We start from the raw sequence: 17,694 nt of genomic DNA on the forward strand, positions 1-17,694 counted from the left end.
AGGAATATATAAGAAATTGCTAATATTGCTGGTTTCCACAGACAGGGCATGAGTGCTTGGGGAACATGCATGGCAAGGAGGCTTCACTGAATATCTTTCAAATTTTGAACAATGTGACAGCCCTGCTTATTTAAAAATAAATACAATTAAAAAGCTACTTTTATACTTTTTCTCAAACACCATCTTTTTCTGACACAGCTATTGCCTCTTCTCCATTTTCTTCTAAATATCTTAGTAAACAGCATAATGTCTCATAGGATTTCTATATCATTACCTTACAAAATAGTAGCCAACTTCTAGTAAGAATGTCACTGAGGCCTCTGGAAACTATATATAATTCAAGTATTAAAGTTGCATCAACATTTCATATCAGACTCCTGATATTTACCTATATTTTTCAGACTGATGTTTTATGAAACTTCCTCCTTTTCTGAAGAAACAGAGCCTTGGTCTTCCTAGACCTTGAACTGCGATTTATTTTCTTTGTCCTAGTCTGACCCACTTCTGCATCTTGGAGACTTGCTAACTCTGCGCCCTTGAGGATGAGAAAAAATAAATCCTTGCAGGTTCCTGGAATATAAATTACAGGGAAGTGAACAAGATAAGTATGGTATAGAAAATTGACTTCCTTTTCCCTAAGGTAAGGTTTCAGAAGTCTTTCTTTTGTTTTTTTTCTAATCTATGACTCAAAGAATTGAGGAATTGAGGCAATTTTTCAACTAGAGTATTATTTGTTCATTTCATAACATTTTAGATAATTATTTTAAACTCTTTTCACTGAGGTTCTGTTTAGAAAAGGAGAGAATAAATTCATTCCCTAGAGCATCTGGGAATGTGGAGAAAATTCCAGTTATTCGTTGTCCAAAAAACAAAAATCACACTTCAAATATATATATATGTAATTTAACTTGAACATGTATGGAAATTTAGCAATCTACATCACAAGAATATGTACCAGCCTTGTCTGATGGCTACCCTTGGCCTATGGCCCAAATCTATTCACACTTCAGCAACAGGAATTCACACATGCTAGTTTTGAAAATAAGATGTTACATCAGAAATAATACATTACATCAGAAAATAATAGCACTTTATTAACACTTTGTAAAATCCTTAGACATAATTTTCTCATCTGATGAAAGAGCACGTGAGATAGATAAGTCAAGAACCATTTACTAAATGCCTACTCTGTGTTAGTTATTTTCCATTTGTTACCTAATCCTCACAATCAATCTGATAAACCATTATGAGTGCTCCCATTTTATTGATGAAGAAAATAAAGCCACAATAAGTAAGTCACAATCCCAGTTTGGAGGATGGAGGAATTTCATTGACCCATTGGCCCACCATGGCTAAGGAGTCCACCTCTAGTCCAATTAACTGTAGGGAGTTTGCCAGAAGAAGGAACGAAACTGTGTCATTTACAGAGACGTGGATGGGCCTAGAGACTATCATATAGAGTGAAGTAAGTCAGAAAGAGAAAAACAAATATGGTGTATTAACGCATAAATGTGGAATCTAGTAAAATGGTGTAGATGATCTTATTTGCAAAGCAGAAATAGAGACACAGACATAGAGAACAAACATATGGATACCAAAGGGGAAAGGGCATGGTGGGATGAATTGGGAGATTGGGATTGACTATATACACTGCTATGTATAAAATAGATAACTAATGAGAACCTACTGTATAGCACAGGGAACTCCACTCGGTGCTCTATGGTGACCTAAATGGGAAGGAAATCCAAGAAAGAGGGTATATATGTATACATATGGCTGATTCACTTTGCTGTGCAGCAGACACTGACACAGCAGTGTAAAGCAGCTATACTCCAATTTAAAAAAAAGACCTGTAAGGAGTTTGGCACAAGACCCTTTATTTAGCACATGCCTGCTGCAGTAGCTCAACTTGACAGGGAGCTTTCAGAAAAGGTGAGAGCGGGTAGGCTCAGTAGGTCCCATAAAATGTGCGTAGCATGTTGTGTAATATCACCGAGTTGTGAAGCACAGCAACCAAGGCCCAACACTTTTAGCTCTACCTTGAAATCTAAGTGCATTCTGGATTAATATGATTAATATGAACCCTCTGCCTTGAGGCCAGAGCGGGTATGGAACACCATTCAGTAGGCAGATGGTGTTTCAACTCAGATTTAAAGAATGAGAGAGACCTTGTCAGTCAGACAAAAGGGGCAACATAGGCTGCAGAATGGAGAGCATATCAAAGCTATGGATTTACTAGAGAGAGAAAATGTTCATAAGTGCTGAGTAAATGAATGCACTAAACACTATGGCACTGTAGAAATACAAGTGTGATTGGAGGAAGGCTGGTGTGTAAAGTAAAGGGAAATATAGGCAGGTGGTACTTGATGTAGGGTTTTCTATGGCTAAACCACCATGTTTACAGTAGAAGCTGAAGGTGATGGGAGTTATTGTTGGACTTGAAGCAGGGAAAATAAACACTCAGATTTGTCTTTTTGAAAGAATATTCTGAAATCAGTGTGGAAATCAGATTGCACAGGAGTAAAATAGAGACAAAAGACCATTTGGGATGTTATTAGAATAAGTCAGGCAAGAAGAGTTGAGGATGAGTGAAAGCAGTGACAGTGATAAGGAAGAGGGATGACTTGTGTACAAAAGCAGAGTTGACAAGCCTTGATAACTCCTTCCTTCTAGGACAGAAAGATGTTTCCTGCCTGTGAAATAGCTATTTTCATCATTATGAATAGTTTAAAGGGGCATAATTAACCCCTTAACAGAATATAAATCCCTGGTTTTATAAATAAATTGTTATTTACAAAGTAGTATTATTGGCATTTAAGAAAGTTGTTTGGAATTTTGTATTTGAAATTCATTTTCACCTGATTAGAATGATTATATTTTTCAATTCTGATCAACTTTAAACAGGGTGAATTATTCTTTGCTCTCTCCAAAAACTGAATCTAAAATCATATCCATATTCATTTAAATGAAGAGTAAATTTCTTTAAGTTTAATATTGAAAAATACTAAGTAACTCAGCTCCTTTTGTTCCACAGGAAAGATTTAAAAAAGGAGGGGAAAGTCTATCCAAAGGATATCTGAGGGAAAAACAACTTCACAGATTAAATCATGCCTTCATTTAGATCTAAGAGGAAAATTGTGGTAATTTGTCTCTATGGAGGCAGAGCACATCTCTGGGACTTATGCTTTGTTAGCTTGTTTGCTGGACTTTTTTTCCATCGGCTCATTTGTTTTCCTTATTTTATTTATCTATCTGTAAATGGATAATTATCCCCCCACCCTTTTTGCCCCCTTACTGTTGATGTTCTGTTTTTGTCAGATTTGTTTTCCCTTGATTGTTTCCTTACTGCAGTCATCATGCAAGAGGGTGATACATTTTTCATTTAATTATAATTTTCTTTATCATGCAAATGTCAAGATTAATAATGGCACAAGCAGATAAGAAAAAGTCTCTTTAGATTTTCTATGGTTTTACCACATAATGACACATTGTTTAGACCAAATCACTCAGATCATTTATGAGTATACACTGAAATCATCAAAAGAAGTTAAACTATCATTTCAGTTAAAAAAACTCAGTAGGGGCAAGCATTAATACCCAAGTGCCAGTTAACTGTAAAGTTAAAACCAAAATATTCACAATGTTTCAATGAGATATATTTCTGTAGTGAATTAAGACCTTATAATATTATTCAGTTTGTTTTATTTCATGTCTGAAAAATATGATCCTCTGTTGTTAAGATATCAATTACCATTAAATCAATAATAACTCTAAAACCTAATTTTCTTTTTAAACATTTCACATATTAAAATTGTAGCTCTTTGGAACTAACAGATTCTTAGTTTTTTTCTGGAAAGCCTAGTCTAGTACCCAAAAAATCAAATGGAATTTAAATCTAGTGATAGAATGACCAATGAACATTATTATTTAATTTTGACAGGAGAATATTTGGAGATCAATTGGAAGAGCAAGTTTTTAAACTATCAAAATAAGGAAATTGATATGTTAATTCAGGTTTGAAAGGAAACTGTCTATGGGGCTTATCTATCTGCTATACTATCTGTGCAGGGAATATATATTATCATGTATAGAGATCTTCATGATATAGACAAATATAAAAACTGCAGACACAGGCATAATGCTATATTTTATGAAGTATATTGTGTTAGTTTTCTAATGCTGATGTAACAAATTACAACAAATTTAGTGGCTTATATTTCTGTAGGCTAGAAATCCAACAAGGATCTCACAGGACTAAATCAAGACATAAGTGGGCTGCATTCCTTTCTGGAGGCTCTATGGGAGAGTACATTTACTTGTCTCCCCAGCTCCTAGAGGCTGCCCACATTCCTTGGCTCATGGTTCCCTTTCTTCATCTTTAAAATTGGCAATGGTAGGTTGAGACTTTCTCATATAGCCTCACTCTCACTGCTCTTGCCCTCCTCTTCCACTTTTAAGGACCCTTGTGATTACTATTGGGCTCACCTGGATAGTTCAGCATATTCTCCCTGATCGAAGTCAGACGATTCACAACCTTCATTCCATCTGCCACCTTAATTCCCCTTTGCCATGTAACTTAACAAATTCACAGATTACAGGGATTAGGACATGGGCATCTTTGGTGGGGAGTGGGGCTCATTATTCTAACTGAAACACATACGTTTTATGCATTTCTCTAATTGTCAACTTTGTAATTACATGAAAATTACACAAAAGGTCATTTAATTTTTATCAAGTTCCAAAACATTTCCAATTTATATAAACTTGGATTTCTTTGAATAAGTAAATGTTATAGGATTAATAGAAATTACCTGAATTCTTAAAATAGTTAATAACAATAAGGAGGTAAACATTTATGCTCATATAGTTAATGACTTTGTATTTTAATAAATAAGTATGGAGGAATGGAATATTTAAGGCTAACTTCCCCAATAGTTATATATTTTAGTTAAAAAGTATTTAGTGTAGTTCTAGGATCTGATTTAGAATTCCATATTCAGTATCTATATGTTTATATCTGTATATCTACATCCCATATCCCCTCACATCCTTGAAAAAGACTGTGTTATGAGGATTAGTACACTGTTAACCATCTTTTGATTTGAAGTACTCTGTTTTTTTTTTTTTTTTTAAGAAAAAATTTTTTTTAAAATTTATTTATTATTTATTTATTATTTATTTTTGGCTGTGTTGGGTCTTCGTTTCTGTGCGAGGGCTTTCTCTAGTTGCGGCAAGCGGGGGCCACTCCTCATCGCGGTGCGCGGGCCTCTCACTATCGCGGCCTCTCCTGTTGTGGCGCACAGGCTCCAGACGAGCAGGCTCAGTAGTTGTGGCTCACGGGCCTAGTGGCTCCGCGGCATGTGGGATCCTCCCAGACCAGGGCTCGAACCCGTGTTCCCTGCACTGGCAGGCAGACTCTCAACCACTGCGCCACCAGGGAAGCCCCACTCTGGTTTTAATATGAGAATTTACATGGATAAATGTGTTTGTGTGTGTGTGTGTGTGCATGTGTGTATGATAGGCAATTTGTTTTCTGCAAAATAATTGAGTTGAAATGACAACTTCAATAAATAGTATCTTTGCAAATATTAAGCAGCATGACTATTTAACTGTGCTATCATGGGCCAAGTCTACATTGGCAGTGCAATAAGACCTTGAAAAATTGACACATGCTATAGATCTCTACTTGTATGATTTTCTTTATAGATTTTGCTGAGCATATTTTGAGGCTTTTGCCCCACATTATCTTTATGAAAATTCCCAGGTTTCATTTTGTTAATTCTCAGTTCCAAAAAAAAAAAAACTTAACCTCTCATGAGTCACTGGTATATTTTAGTTTCAGTGACATTGAATGCTGTGGCTGTCCAAGTTTTCATCTTTCCTTGGCTGTCAGGGATCAGAGAACCAAATTTGATGTTGACCTCTAGCAAGTGAATAAAACATTTCACTATGAACCTTTCTGACTTAATTTATCCTGGTTTAGTTAACCCTCATTTTCATTTATTCTACTTTATTTTTGTGTCATACTATAATGTATATATCTGTATGCCACATCAAATTATTTGAAGAATAAATAAATATATCATCTTACAATAAGACAGTGCGTAGAACTAAAAATTTGGTAACTCAGCTGAAAGACTGAGAATAAAAGTGAATTAAGCATCCAGATGTTAAAATGTTGTTTTTTGTCTCAATCAACTACACAAATTTTCTAAACAATAATTTTGGGAGAGTTTTACAGGTCAGATCTGGAAGCACAGTAGAGATGAAGCGGTGTAGAAATTCTCTTTCCTGTAAAATCCAAGAATTTGATTGTCATAATAATCTGACCTAATATAGTACATCCTGGAAGTATTAATTATCTTAAATCTATACTCTGGCTGAAATGGTCTGATATATTTCAAAATACTCATCTTTCCTTTATTGTGACTTTTTGCTGACCCTATTGGTGGAAATTTCATCATGTGTGAAAAAAAGATTTTATATTTTATTCCCAGAATATAACTTTTTTTGACTCCCTAGCAAGTTACACACCTTTTTGAAATAATAAGTAAAAACTTAGAATTAGCTGGAAATGAAAGAAATGGACAATTTAATACATTTCAGTGGCTTCTCACATATGCATCCTGATTACATGAGTATTCTTGGAGGATGATGTTTCAAAGTACTGGCAAGTAGAGGATAATGATTAACCACAGAGCACTTAAAGACACTCTTTGGTTTAGTAGTTAAAGCTTTTCCTTTGGGGAGAAACATATCTTATTCTCAACTCCATTATTAACTGATAGATTCACCATTAGCAATGAATCCTGAACAACAAAAGCCTCATAAGGCTTTTTTTGATACCCTCAGTGGAATAACACCCTCACTATGTCTTGGCTTCCCAAATTTCTTAATATATAATGAGCAGACACTATGTAAAGAGTTTAAAGTTTTTCAAGAAAGATGTTCATTAAGGGAAAATGTGATATAAAATGTATGCTCAAACATGAAAAAATATATATATCGATGTTGCCATGTGGTGAAAATAAATCATAATTTTCAACCTCTCAGAAGACAAGTTTATATGATTCCTCAAGGTCAACCAATGTCAAATACACTATCTCTTCATAACCTGAAAGATGATTTGTTTTCTCCATCACTGAATAGGTTTTAAGACCAAAGTATCAGCTTATTTTTCCTCTATTTTATTTACTTTGATTGTATTTTATCAGAATTGATTTAAAAACTAAATTAATCATATTCAAGTAACTATTTCTGAGAGCTTTACCAATTACTTCCTCCAAAAATTTCAAAGCCTCAGCACTGTAAAACATGCAACAGAAAGTCTTGCTTAGCACATTTTTCTCTTTTAATGTAAATTGAATGGGCCAAATTTTATGGTCTAATTTGATTTTTCCACGCTCTTATAGACACAGTCACAGTCTCAGAGGGGTTTCATTACATTGAATTAGTACAAACCAAAGTGCATTAAATGATAGGCATTGGAGAAGTTCTATTTCAGATAAAAACACAGCATTCAATAAAAGGATATCTGCTTTCCTGCCTAATATGTTCACAGAGAGACAAGTAGTAGGCTTTTGGCATTATACCTTAAGGTCTTAAAGTCAAATGCTCTATTCTTGTTCAGTGATAGCTTTTAAAATGAAAGAAGAGGGTTTTGGTTTTCAATGACAATTGTCATAGGATATTAGAGGTCCTTGAAAACTCAGAGCTAGTCATCCTTACCTGTCTTATAACATAATGCAACTAGCATTAGATCTGATAATTCAGACTTTAGCTCAAGGCCTTGTCACTACAGTCACAAGGATTCCTGTCTAGATTTCTAAAACAAGAACACCTACAATCTGGTTAGCACATGGCAGCACTTTTTTAATCCACAATATTAAAATACTAAACAAAGTTCTGTTTGAAAGGTAAAGCCAGGTATCAGAATGACAGGTAGATAAATGGAATCTATGGCAGAGATGGATCAGGTGGGTCCAGGATATATAGTCCCATGCCTTTCATAATTTTTATTTTTCATTTTTATATGGAAAGTTTTTCATGGTCTGGGATAGGGAATTAATTTTATTTTTCTCATACTAATAAATAATTATGAATTAATCAGTCTCTCCACATTCCCAAACAATGCAGGAATCTTAACAGGCTTTTATTTACTTCAAAACTATCCTTTCCCACCATCTATTTTTTCCAACTTGTTAATAATGTCATAAAGTTATTACGTGAGTGTATGTGTGTGTGCTCGTATTCTTAATAAATAAAATTTACCAGTGTGACTTAGTATTACTTGCATTAACTAATTTTTCCAGGTTTTTAAAAAAATTTTCTTGAAGAAGTACATTCTTTACTATTTCTTTAGGCTAAAGTCTGTGGTTAGTCAATTTTAGGAATTTTTGTATGCCTGAAGTTGTATTTATTTCACCTTCACTTTTGAACAGTTGCTGTGGCTAATGAACTTCAGGTAAAAACTTATTTTTTCTTAACACTTTGGAGATATTATTTCATGTGTCTTATTGCATCTATTATTTCTAATATCATTTTGTTTCCCTTTCATTTATGGTAATTTACCTCCCCCTCTGAAACATTTTAGCATTTCAACTTTATCTCTGATGCATTAGTGTTTCATCAAGCTGTGGTTAAGGTGTGGGTTTTCTCTTATTGATCCTGCCATTGATCTCATGTCTTTTATATTCTTAAAATTATTTATACTTATTTTGTCTAATATAGCATTTTATCCTTACTTTCTCTTTACTTCTTTGGATTTCTTTAAAAGATTTGGAACATCTGAAACTATTATTTGTTCTCCTCATTCACTTTTATTTCATATTTCTATCTCAGCTCCTAGACAAGAAGTTGGGCAAGTAGATAGAAAAATCCTCTTCCCACCCCAAACATATAAAAGGGAACTGTTCACATCCTAGAAATAAAGAATAAACATGTAGACAAACTAGTAAGCAGGAGTGATAGCCACACATCTCACAGGACTGACACAGCAGCTTACATATGCTAGTTCTAGGATTTTATTACCTGTATCACGTTGCAGTCACAAGAATAGTAGAGATTTGAAAGTGGCTCCCTATGCTACAAAGGAGTCAGGAAAAGACTGTGTTAACCATAGGAAGGAATTAAAAAGTTTATTCCCAACAGTCTAAAGTTGACACAGATTAAAATAGAGAACTTTTTGAGCCTAAGACTGCACAGCTTATCATGGAATCTGAAAATGTGTTACATGTTGCAAAACTCATGAACTGAGAAACAAATATAAAAACTGGTGTATAATCCACTACTGTATATAAAATAGATAAACAACTAGGACCTACTATAGAGTGCAGGGAACTGTATTCAATATCTTGTAATAAACTATAAGGGAAAAGAATCTGAAAAAGAACACACACACACATATATATATATATGTATAACTGAATCGCTTTGCTATACACTTGAAACTAATACAACACTGTAAATTAAGTATACTTCAATAAAAATTTTTCTCAAAGCCGGTGTATAATCATTGACTAACAGTGAAACCATCCACAATTAAGGCTCTTTAAGCTAAGTCTCGCCTAAGACTCCCTGTGGATAACTCCCACAAAGAGGAAGCTAAGAGACAAATGATAAATCACTTCAGAAAGTAAAACGCTAAGACAGTGCACAGAGTTAATGTGTTATAGAGTTTGAAATGTAGTGTTGTTGTGAAGTTAAAGCCTACATTTCTATCATAAAGAGCATCGAAAAATTCAGTACTTTAAATCCCAAAGTGAGTGATCTATGCTAGCAAGACCATTAAGCCACATATTCCTTGAGGATCCCAGGTTCTCTGCATCCTGTTACTCAGTGGCTGACACTGGATCACTGTCAGTTGGGGCTCTGTGGGTGGTTTTGAGAGGCTCTTTCCTGCTAGAGAATACTTCAGGGACTCAAGTTGGCTTTGGGGATAAAATAAGCATAGGTTTGGCCATCGAGGCTTGTTAACCTCATTAACAGTGCCATTCCTTAAGATGGTTACATTTTACTGTTGCCTCTGCTTGGCTTATCACCCTTTCCTTTTATCCCTCTTTTGCAGTGATAGTTATCTTTCTGCTCTGTAAAATAATAAGCTTATTTGGAAAACAATACCCTGAATCTGATATTTGAACCAGGGTAGATCCCTTTATTTAGCAGATAAGTTTTAATAGAAGGCTATTGTTAAAGGTGCTGAACATAATACTTAGAGGAACATGAGCAATGGAATCTTCCAGTTCTGAAACAGCTCAAAGATTTAGGTTCTAAATATTGCAATTTCTGCTTATAACCCCTCCAAATTTTGACTGAGCTTATCTTTGTTATATAATATTTGGTAATAATAGCAAGGTGCAACCAACTGAAAATTCTGGCTCTTTCTAATCACTTCCCTCTAGAGCTAATATGGGCTTTCACTCTGGCATGTGGTCTGACTTCCAAATTATTGGAGGCAACGTCGTAATTAATTATTTCCATAACATAACAAGAATTACCAGCTTTCCAACCTGCCATATGTCTTTTTTTACCATCCAGTGCTTGCCCTCTATGTCAATGTCATATATCAATATTTTAGATATTTCTTGGGGATTCTTCTTTCAGGTAAAAAAAATCCCATTTTATTATGGTAAAGAAGTTACTATAACAAAAAAGATCCAAAAGACAGTAACTGAAATAGTATAAAAGTATATCTCTGTTTCATATAACACATGAGTATTCCAGCTGCTGGTGTCTCTCCCTTACGGTCATTCAGAGACCCAGGTTCCTTTCATTTGTTTTCCCCCTTTCGCTAGGGTGTCTGCACTTATCTGATAGGTCAAAACTGGGTCATCTCACCACATTTAGATTCCAGACTGTACTGTTTTAAGGACAAGATCTAGAAATCTATTTCACTTTTAACTTCATTCTGTTGACCGAAACTCAGTTACATACCTATCTCTAACTGAAAGGACATATTGTCATATGTCATATGTTGAGACATCTTGTCTCTAGGTGAACAGTAATGTTCCTCCTTAAGTTAATGGCTTTATCAATAAAAGGAGAAGAGGAGAACTGATGCCAAGGCGACTGTTAGCTGTCTCCCCCTATGATCTAATAAAATAAAGCAGTGACTTAGAATAAATATGCTTAAAACGTTGGAATAAGTAAAAGACACTTATAATGTTGAAATAAGTAAAAGAAGATATATATAGAGAGATATATACATATAGTATGTTTAAATAAACAAATAGAAGATAACATAAAGCCAGAAAATTAAGAAACATCATATATGAAAAAAAAAAAAAACTTAAGTAAAAAGATCCAACAAGGAAAAAAAAAGAATCAAGTAGAAAGCTCATAAGTATAAAGTTTGAGATCTTAAATTTTAAAAAGTTACTCAATTGAGAAGTTATATGAAAAATGATGCAATAATAAAAGAAACGTTTATGCTGTGCTTATCCACCATTGTTTAGGCTATCATCCACCATTGTTTTAAGTGTTTTACATATGCTAACCTAGTAAGTATAGACTAGATCAGAAACAGCTAAAAAGAGATTAGTGAATTAAAAGCCATTTATAATAAGGTACAAGGAGTAAAAGAAATGAAGAATAAGAAAAAGAAGATAGGAGATACAAAAGTAGCATTTAAAAATGTACTAACTAGTACTGACAAAAGTGGTATTAACACTCAGTGATTGTTGGTGGATTTAATGTGGGCAAAGCAGGAAATTATTTCGTGAAAGTAGCATACCTATTCCATAAAAGTACTAGTACTAGTACTAGTACTAGTACTCTCTTCTTCCTCTCCTACTTTCCTCACTCCTCTTCAAACTCCTATTCCTTCTAAGTGAGTTTTCACTAAGCATAGGACTCATACTTCCGCTTCTCTCCCTTGTCAGTTTCAACTACTTTTAGCATTTCAACCAACTGTCACTTTTATGTAAATAAGTGCCACATATACATCTCTTATTTTTATTATTGAGTTCCTGGTTTGATTTCAAACTTTTCTTCAGTAATTTTCATGTATTTCCCCAATTAACATAAAATCCATTATGCTGCAAACCAGACTGATTCATTCTCTATGAAATACACTCAATTTTCTGCTCAGTTTTCTGTCTTTCCATTAAGCATTCTTTTGCTTATCCAATCATAAAATTTTTTATTCATTCATTCAGTTATCAGATATATATTTAATAGCTACTGTAAGATAGGCACTGGTGATAAAATGGAAAATGAGAGAGTTAATATTCCTGTACATGGAGCTTAACATTTGTATCTAATAGAACAATCCATAGTTCTAGATCTTCTGTGTGTGTGACTTTGTGTGCATGTGTGCACTATGTAGAAATAAACAGTGTCTTGTGATGGAGATCACCAGCGGTAAACCACAGGTGTTGTCGGGGAAATCTACTATTTAAGGAAACCATTTAAACTAGGATGTAAGGCCAGCCATAAAAAAGATCCAAGGAAACATGTTGGCAGCAGAAGACAAAGTCAGTACAACAGTTCTGACATGAGAGAGAGAATTTGATTCTATTCTAAGAAGAGAAAGAATAACTGGAGTGAAAGAAGAGATTGGTATGAAATAAGTTGGAAAGTTTGGCAAAGTCTAAAGCATGGAAACCTTAAAGGTAGAGTTTGGATTCAATTCAAATTGAAATTAGATTTGAATTAGGCAAAAACACATCTGCCCCGGAGATAGAAATTTGTGAATCATCATCACCTAAAGCCTGATAATAAGCAAAATTGCTTTGGGTGACTATAGATAAGGAATAGCTTAGGACAGAAATCCTCTTTTCTTCAATATTTAGTGGTCAAAGTGGAGGCTCTCCCATATGGCGGAGGGGGAATTGAAAGAGTGTTCAGCAAGACAGAATGATATCAGGGAGAATTTTACTATAAAGGTAAGAGTATTTCAAGGAGAAATAGTCAGCTGAATATGATGCTACTGAAAGAGAGAATTAGGGTAAAGCTAAAAAAACATTTTCAACTGGAATTGACAAAATAAGTCACTGATGACCTGGGTAAAACCACATTTGGAAAGGGAAGAACATTTCATTCAAAGGATCCAAATTTTATCTTTAGTAAATATTTATATGGAACTCTTTCTAAAATATGCTCTTTACTATTTTCTTAAATTAAGAAACCTAAATAATTTAATCTCTCTTTAAAGGCTCAATAATCATTAGTTAAATTACTGCTTATATTTTTTATATTGCTGCAATTTGATGTTTTGGAGGTATGTGGGGCTGTTTATTCCCACTCTATCTCTAGATAAGGATATGTGTGTCTTTGTGTCTGTCTGTGTCTGTGTGTGTGTGATGGTTGTTTTGTTGATTTGTTTTTTTAAATTTATTGGCTTTTAAGCTTTTTCATTCTCCTCTCTTTATGTTGGGCTACATGGGCTACACAGCATAACTTCTTGCTTTGTTGGCCCAGTTAAATAAATGCACACTTGATTAAAAACAAAAAAAAAACTGGGTTCAAGTTTCAGTTAACATGTATATAACTTTGTGTGGTTTATTGAAATAAGAGGTTTAGGCAAGTTTTCTCATCAGTAAAACATCCCATACTGTCTTTTACAAAATGGTTGTAAGAAGCAAATAAAGTCCATGAAAGCTTCATTAAAACCATAAAACACTATGTAATTATAGACACTGGTATTATTAGACACTGAATATTGTTAATTATAGAAACCCCAACTCTCCTTAATTAATTTATTCTTTGTACTCTTCCCTGAGCTAGAAATTTTGTGAAGATTTTTATTATGAGTAGTCTAAAATAGAAGAGATAGTTTTAGGTTGGAGAAGCTCTTATTTTGTTTTAACTACAAAGGTTATTTTGGTTACACACCCTTCTCTCTCCCTTTATGACAGTGTTGTTAGGTTGTGCAGGTCACCTCTAAATGATATCCAGAAGTAAGGGGTGACTGTACACGGATTTTGCTGAATATTATGTAAAAAGTTTCATGAAAATGAATGGCATTTTTCCCTTGCATTGTATTGTTATGTCTTCTCTTTTAATTCCAAAGATGATAGTGCAATAAAGAAGACATAAGCTGTATCAGTGGCAGCTATGTTAAAACATTGGTTTTCTAATTCAAAATACCCATTTTGTGGACCCAGGAGCTTTGTAATACAGTTTGCTACTTAAGAAAATAATTGCTCAATATGCTCAAAGAGCAAAATTTGAATTATCTAAACAATTGTCAGAGTGGGAAGTATAAGGGCAGATTTTGTTCTCCTGTTTGTTTATTTGCATAAAACTTTATGTCATTGCTGTATGAAATGGATATTTTAGGGCGTAAAATCTTATTGTGAGCCAGTTTTTAAATATGAATTTCAATTTTAATTAAGTTAATTAAGAATAAACACCTGTGGGACTTCCCTGGTGGCGCAGTGGTTGAGAATCTGCCTGCCAATGCAGGGCACACGGGTTCGAGCCCTGGTCTGGGAAGATCCCACATGCCGCGGAGCAACTGGGCCCGTGAGCCACAATTACTGAGCCTGCGCGTCTGGAGCCTGTGCTCCGCAACAAGAGAGGCCGCGATAGTGAGAGGCCCGCGCACCGCGATGAGGAGTGGCCCCCACTTGCCGCAACGAGAGAAAGCCCTCGCACAGAAACGAAGACCCAACACAGCCATAAATAAAAAAATTAATTAATTAATTAATTAATTTTTAAAAAAAAGAATAAACACCTGTGGAATGACCTCCTAAATATGGAAATGTCAACATAGACCAGAGTTAAAATTTAGGTTGTCAACAAGTCAAAGTGCCTTCTCGTTCAGCTTGCATCACTTCTTGATTTTGCAATATAGAAATATCTTTAAAGATTTGTATTCCAGAGAAAAACAATCTATGGCTTTATTTTCTAAAATTATTGAAGCTCTCTGTTTACTGACAGCAGTATCAGGGCTGCAGACAAACAGTAAATTCCAAAATATGGTAATAATTTTTAAATTATTATTATAAGTAATATTTTTGGAGGGGAAGTGTGTACATGGCAGTGAGAACTTTTCCATTGTCTAGATAAATATGGCCCCAGCTTAGCCTAACAAGGTCTACAAAGTAACGTGACTCTATTGTTAGGGAACTAATATGCTCCTCTACAGAGAGGTTTTTTGTTTTGTTTTGTTTTTGCTTTCCCTACATTATCAGAGGGTTCACTGAAAATGAGGCTCTGTAAATTTTTACCATAACCAAATTAACGTTTGGAGATAGGCTAGAACCATATGGCAATCTATCAAAAAATTCAAGTTAGTGAAGAAAATTGGAATGGTGGCCCTTCTAATTGTACTCAATTCCTAAAACCCTCACTACAGAAGACTGTCTTATGTGTGAAGAATTTTACCAAAATCACTAACTAGAAAAAAACTAGACCCCTCATTTTTCTGTTTTTGTTTGTTTGATTTGTTAAACAAAAGAAAAACACACAACTGCTGAAGAATGGATAGGAATAGTGTTTGAGAACATCTCAGGTACTCTGAAACCAAACTATTCAGAAGTTTAGAATATGATACTTTAGAAATAAGTGGAGAAAGATTGTGGAGAGGTGACAATAAATGTGGATTTTATCTTTCTGATGTTAAATATTATGTTTATAATGCCTTACTTTCAATCTGGACTAGATGAAATAAATTTGCAGAGGTGGTTGTTAGTTTCCATATTTATTTTGTTTACAGTCATCAGTTTTATATATAGATGTACTATCCAATGATGTTTTAATAGAAATCAGAATATGTATTTGTATTCCCCTAAGGCTAAATGGGACTTAACAATTGTGGGTTTTACATCACTAATTTTCCTCCTAATTCTAAATGTTACCAATATGAGCAGTCATTACTTATGTTCACTTTAGGGAGGGGAAAATTAAGTCAATGAAGAACAATAGTTACTTTTACAAGATCAGACTGCATCAGGTAGAAAATACTGGAAGGAAATTTCTAACATCATTTATATTCAGCCATAGCTCTTTAGTTGCTGTAACACTGGAGTGAAAATTTCCCTTAAGCCCTATTTTTCTTCAAGGGGTGGAATGAAACATTTTGCAATACTGAAGCAGGATTGTAGTTATTTCCCAGATGGAAAGTAAGGTCAAATTTAACAAGGCTATTTAGATTGAAAAAGACAAATAGCAAATAATAATTTGTAGAATAAAAGAAGAAATAAACTTAATAATAAATTTACTTCTTGCCTTCAAATTCTAAAATCCTATGAAACATGGAAAATAGTGGAATTAAAGTTAAAATTGGTTGAATAACTTCAAGGTAAACAATGCAAAATGCTTATGCATAAATTATTTTCCAGACTTTTATTTAAAATATGCCCAAGCTTGAGTCTGAGGTCCGGCTCGGCGGGGAGGTTCGGCGGCGGAACCGGCAGGGAAAATGCTAGTGGAGGTGATGGCTGAAAGTTCCGTTAGTTTCAAAAAGTTGCTGGATCAGTGGGAGAACCAGGAGCTCGAGGCTCCAGGAGGAATTGCTACACCCGCAGTGTATGGTCAGCTTCTAGGTTTACATCTGCTTTATAATGACATGAATAATGCAAGATATCTTTGGAAAAGAATACCACCTGCTATAAAATCTGCAAATTCTGAACTTGGGGGAATTTGGTCGGTAGGACAAAGAACCTGGCCCAGAGATGTCCCCAGGATCTATACCACCATCAGCGCTCACCCGTGGTCTGAGACGGTCCAGCCAATCATGGAGGCACTTAGAGATGCCGCCCGGAGGCGAGCCTTCGCCCTGGTCTCTCAAGCATATACCTCCATCATGGCCGACGATTTCGCAGCCTTTGTTGGACTTCCCGTGGAAGAGGCTGTGAAAGGTATCCTAGAACAAGGATGGCAGGCCGACTCCACCACAAGAATGGTCATGCCCAAAAAGCCAGTTGCAGGGACCCTGGATGTTTCCTTTAGCAGGTTTATTCCCTTATCGGAGCCTGCCCCCATTCCACCCATCCCCAATCAACAGCAGTTAGCCAAATTCACCGATTATGTGGCTTTCCTCGAAAACTGACTTATCATGCTGAGTTCAAGATCCACCTTCAGAATCCTGAATACTGACAGAAAAATGTAAAATTTTTATTTTCAATTTTACTGGATGAATTAAGCACCTCAGCATTCCTTACTGAGTATGTGATAAAATACATATAAAATATAAAGTATATTATATATATTTTTGTCCTTAAACATGCTGAATTGTTGTTGAAACAATTCTCATTTTGTAATATTTGACAGTTTGGATGGAGCCCGTCAATTATATTTTTTTTTTATATTTATATAAATATATATAAATATTTTTATATATATTTATTTTATTTATATATTATTTTATATATATATAAATATTTATATATTTATATATATATAAATATTTATATATTTATATATATATATATTTATATATATATATTTTATATATATTTATATATATATATATATTTATATATATATATATAAATATATATATATTTATATATATATATATAAAATATATATATATTTATATATATATATTTTATATATAAATATATAAATATTTATATATTTATATATATATATTTATATATATAAATATTTATATATTATTTATATATTTATTTATATATTATTTTATATATATATAAATATTTAAATATATTTATATTTCCTAGTGACTCATAAAATACAGCTCTCCTGCTTCATGTAGAACAGTGGTTGTCAGTTGTTTTTTTC

The 17,694-nt window shown here is 34.0% G+C and overlaps 1 protein-coding gene across 1 annotated transcript; it reads left to right on the forward strand.

The window, feature by feature from the left end:
* Positions 1–16,366: 16,366 nt before the first annotated feature.
* On the forward strand, positions 16,367–16,996 carry LOC133076533 (COP9 signalosome complex subunit 8-like). Its single transcript, XM_061171067.1, has one exon. The coding sequence runs from the start codon at positions 16,367–16,369 to the stop codon at positions 16,994–16,996; it is 630 nt and encodes a 209-aa protein (XP_061027050.1).
* Positions 16,997–17,694: the final 698 nt, after the last annotated feature.

Source organism: Eubalaena glacialis, chromosome 16 (genome assembly GCF_028564815.1).
Source record: "Eubalaena glacialis isolate mEubGla1 chromosome 16, mEubGla1.1.hap2.+ XY, whole genome shotgun sequence".
NCBI classification, from domain to species: domain Eukaryota; kingdom Metazoa; phylum Chordata; class Mammalia; order Artiodactyla; family Balaenidae; genus Eubalaena; species Eubalaena glacialis.

Excerpts from the sequence above, each read along its gene's own strand:
- LOC133076533 (XM_061171067.1), top strand. The coding sequence starts at position 16,367 with ATGCTAGTGGAGGTGATGGCTGAAAGTTCCGTTAGTTTCAAAAAGTTG.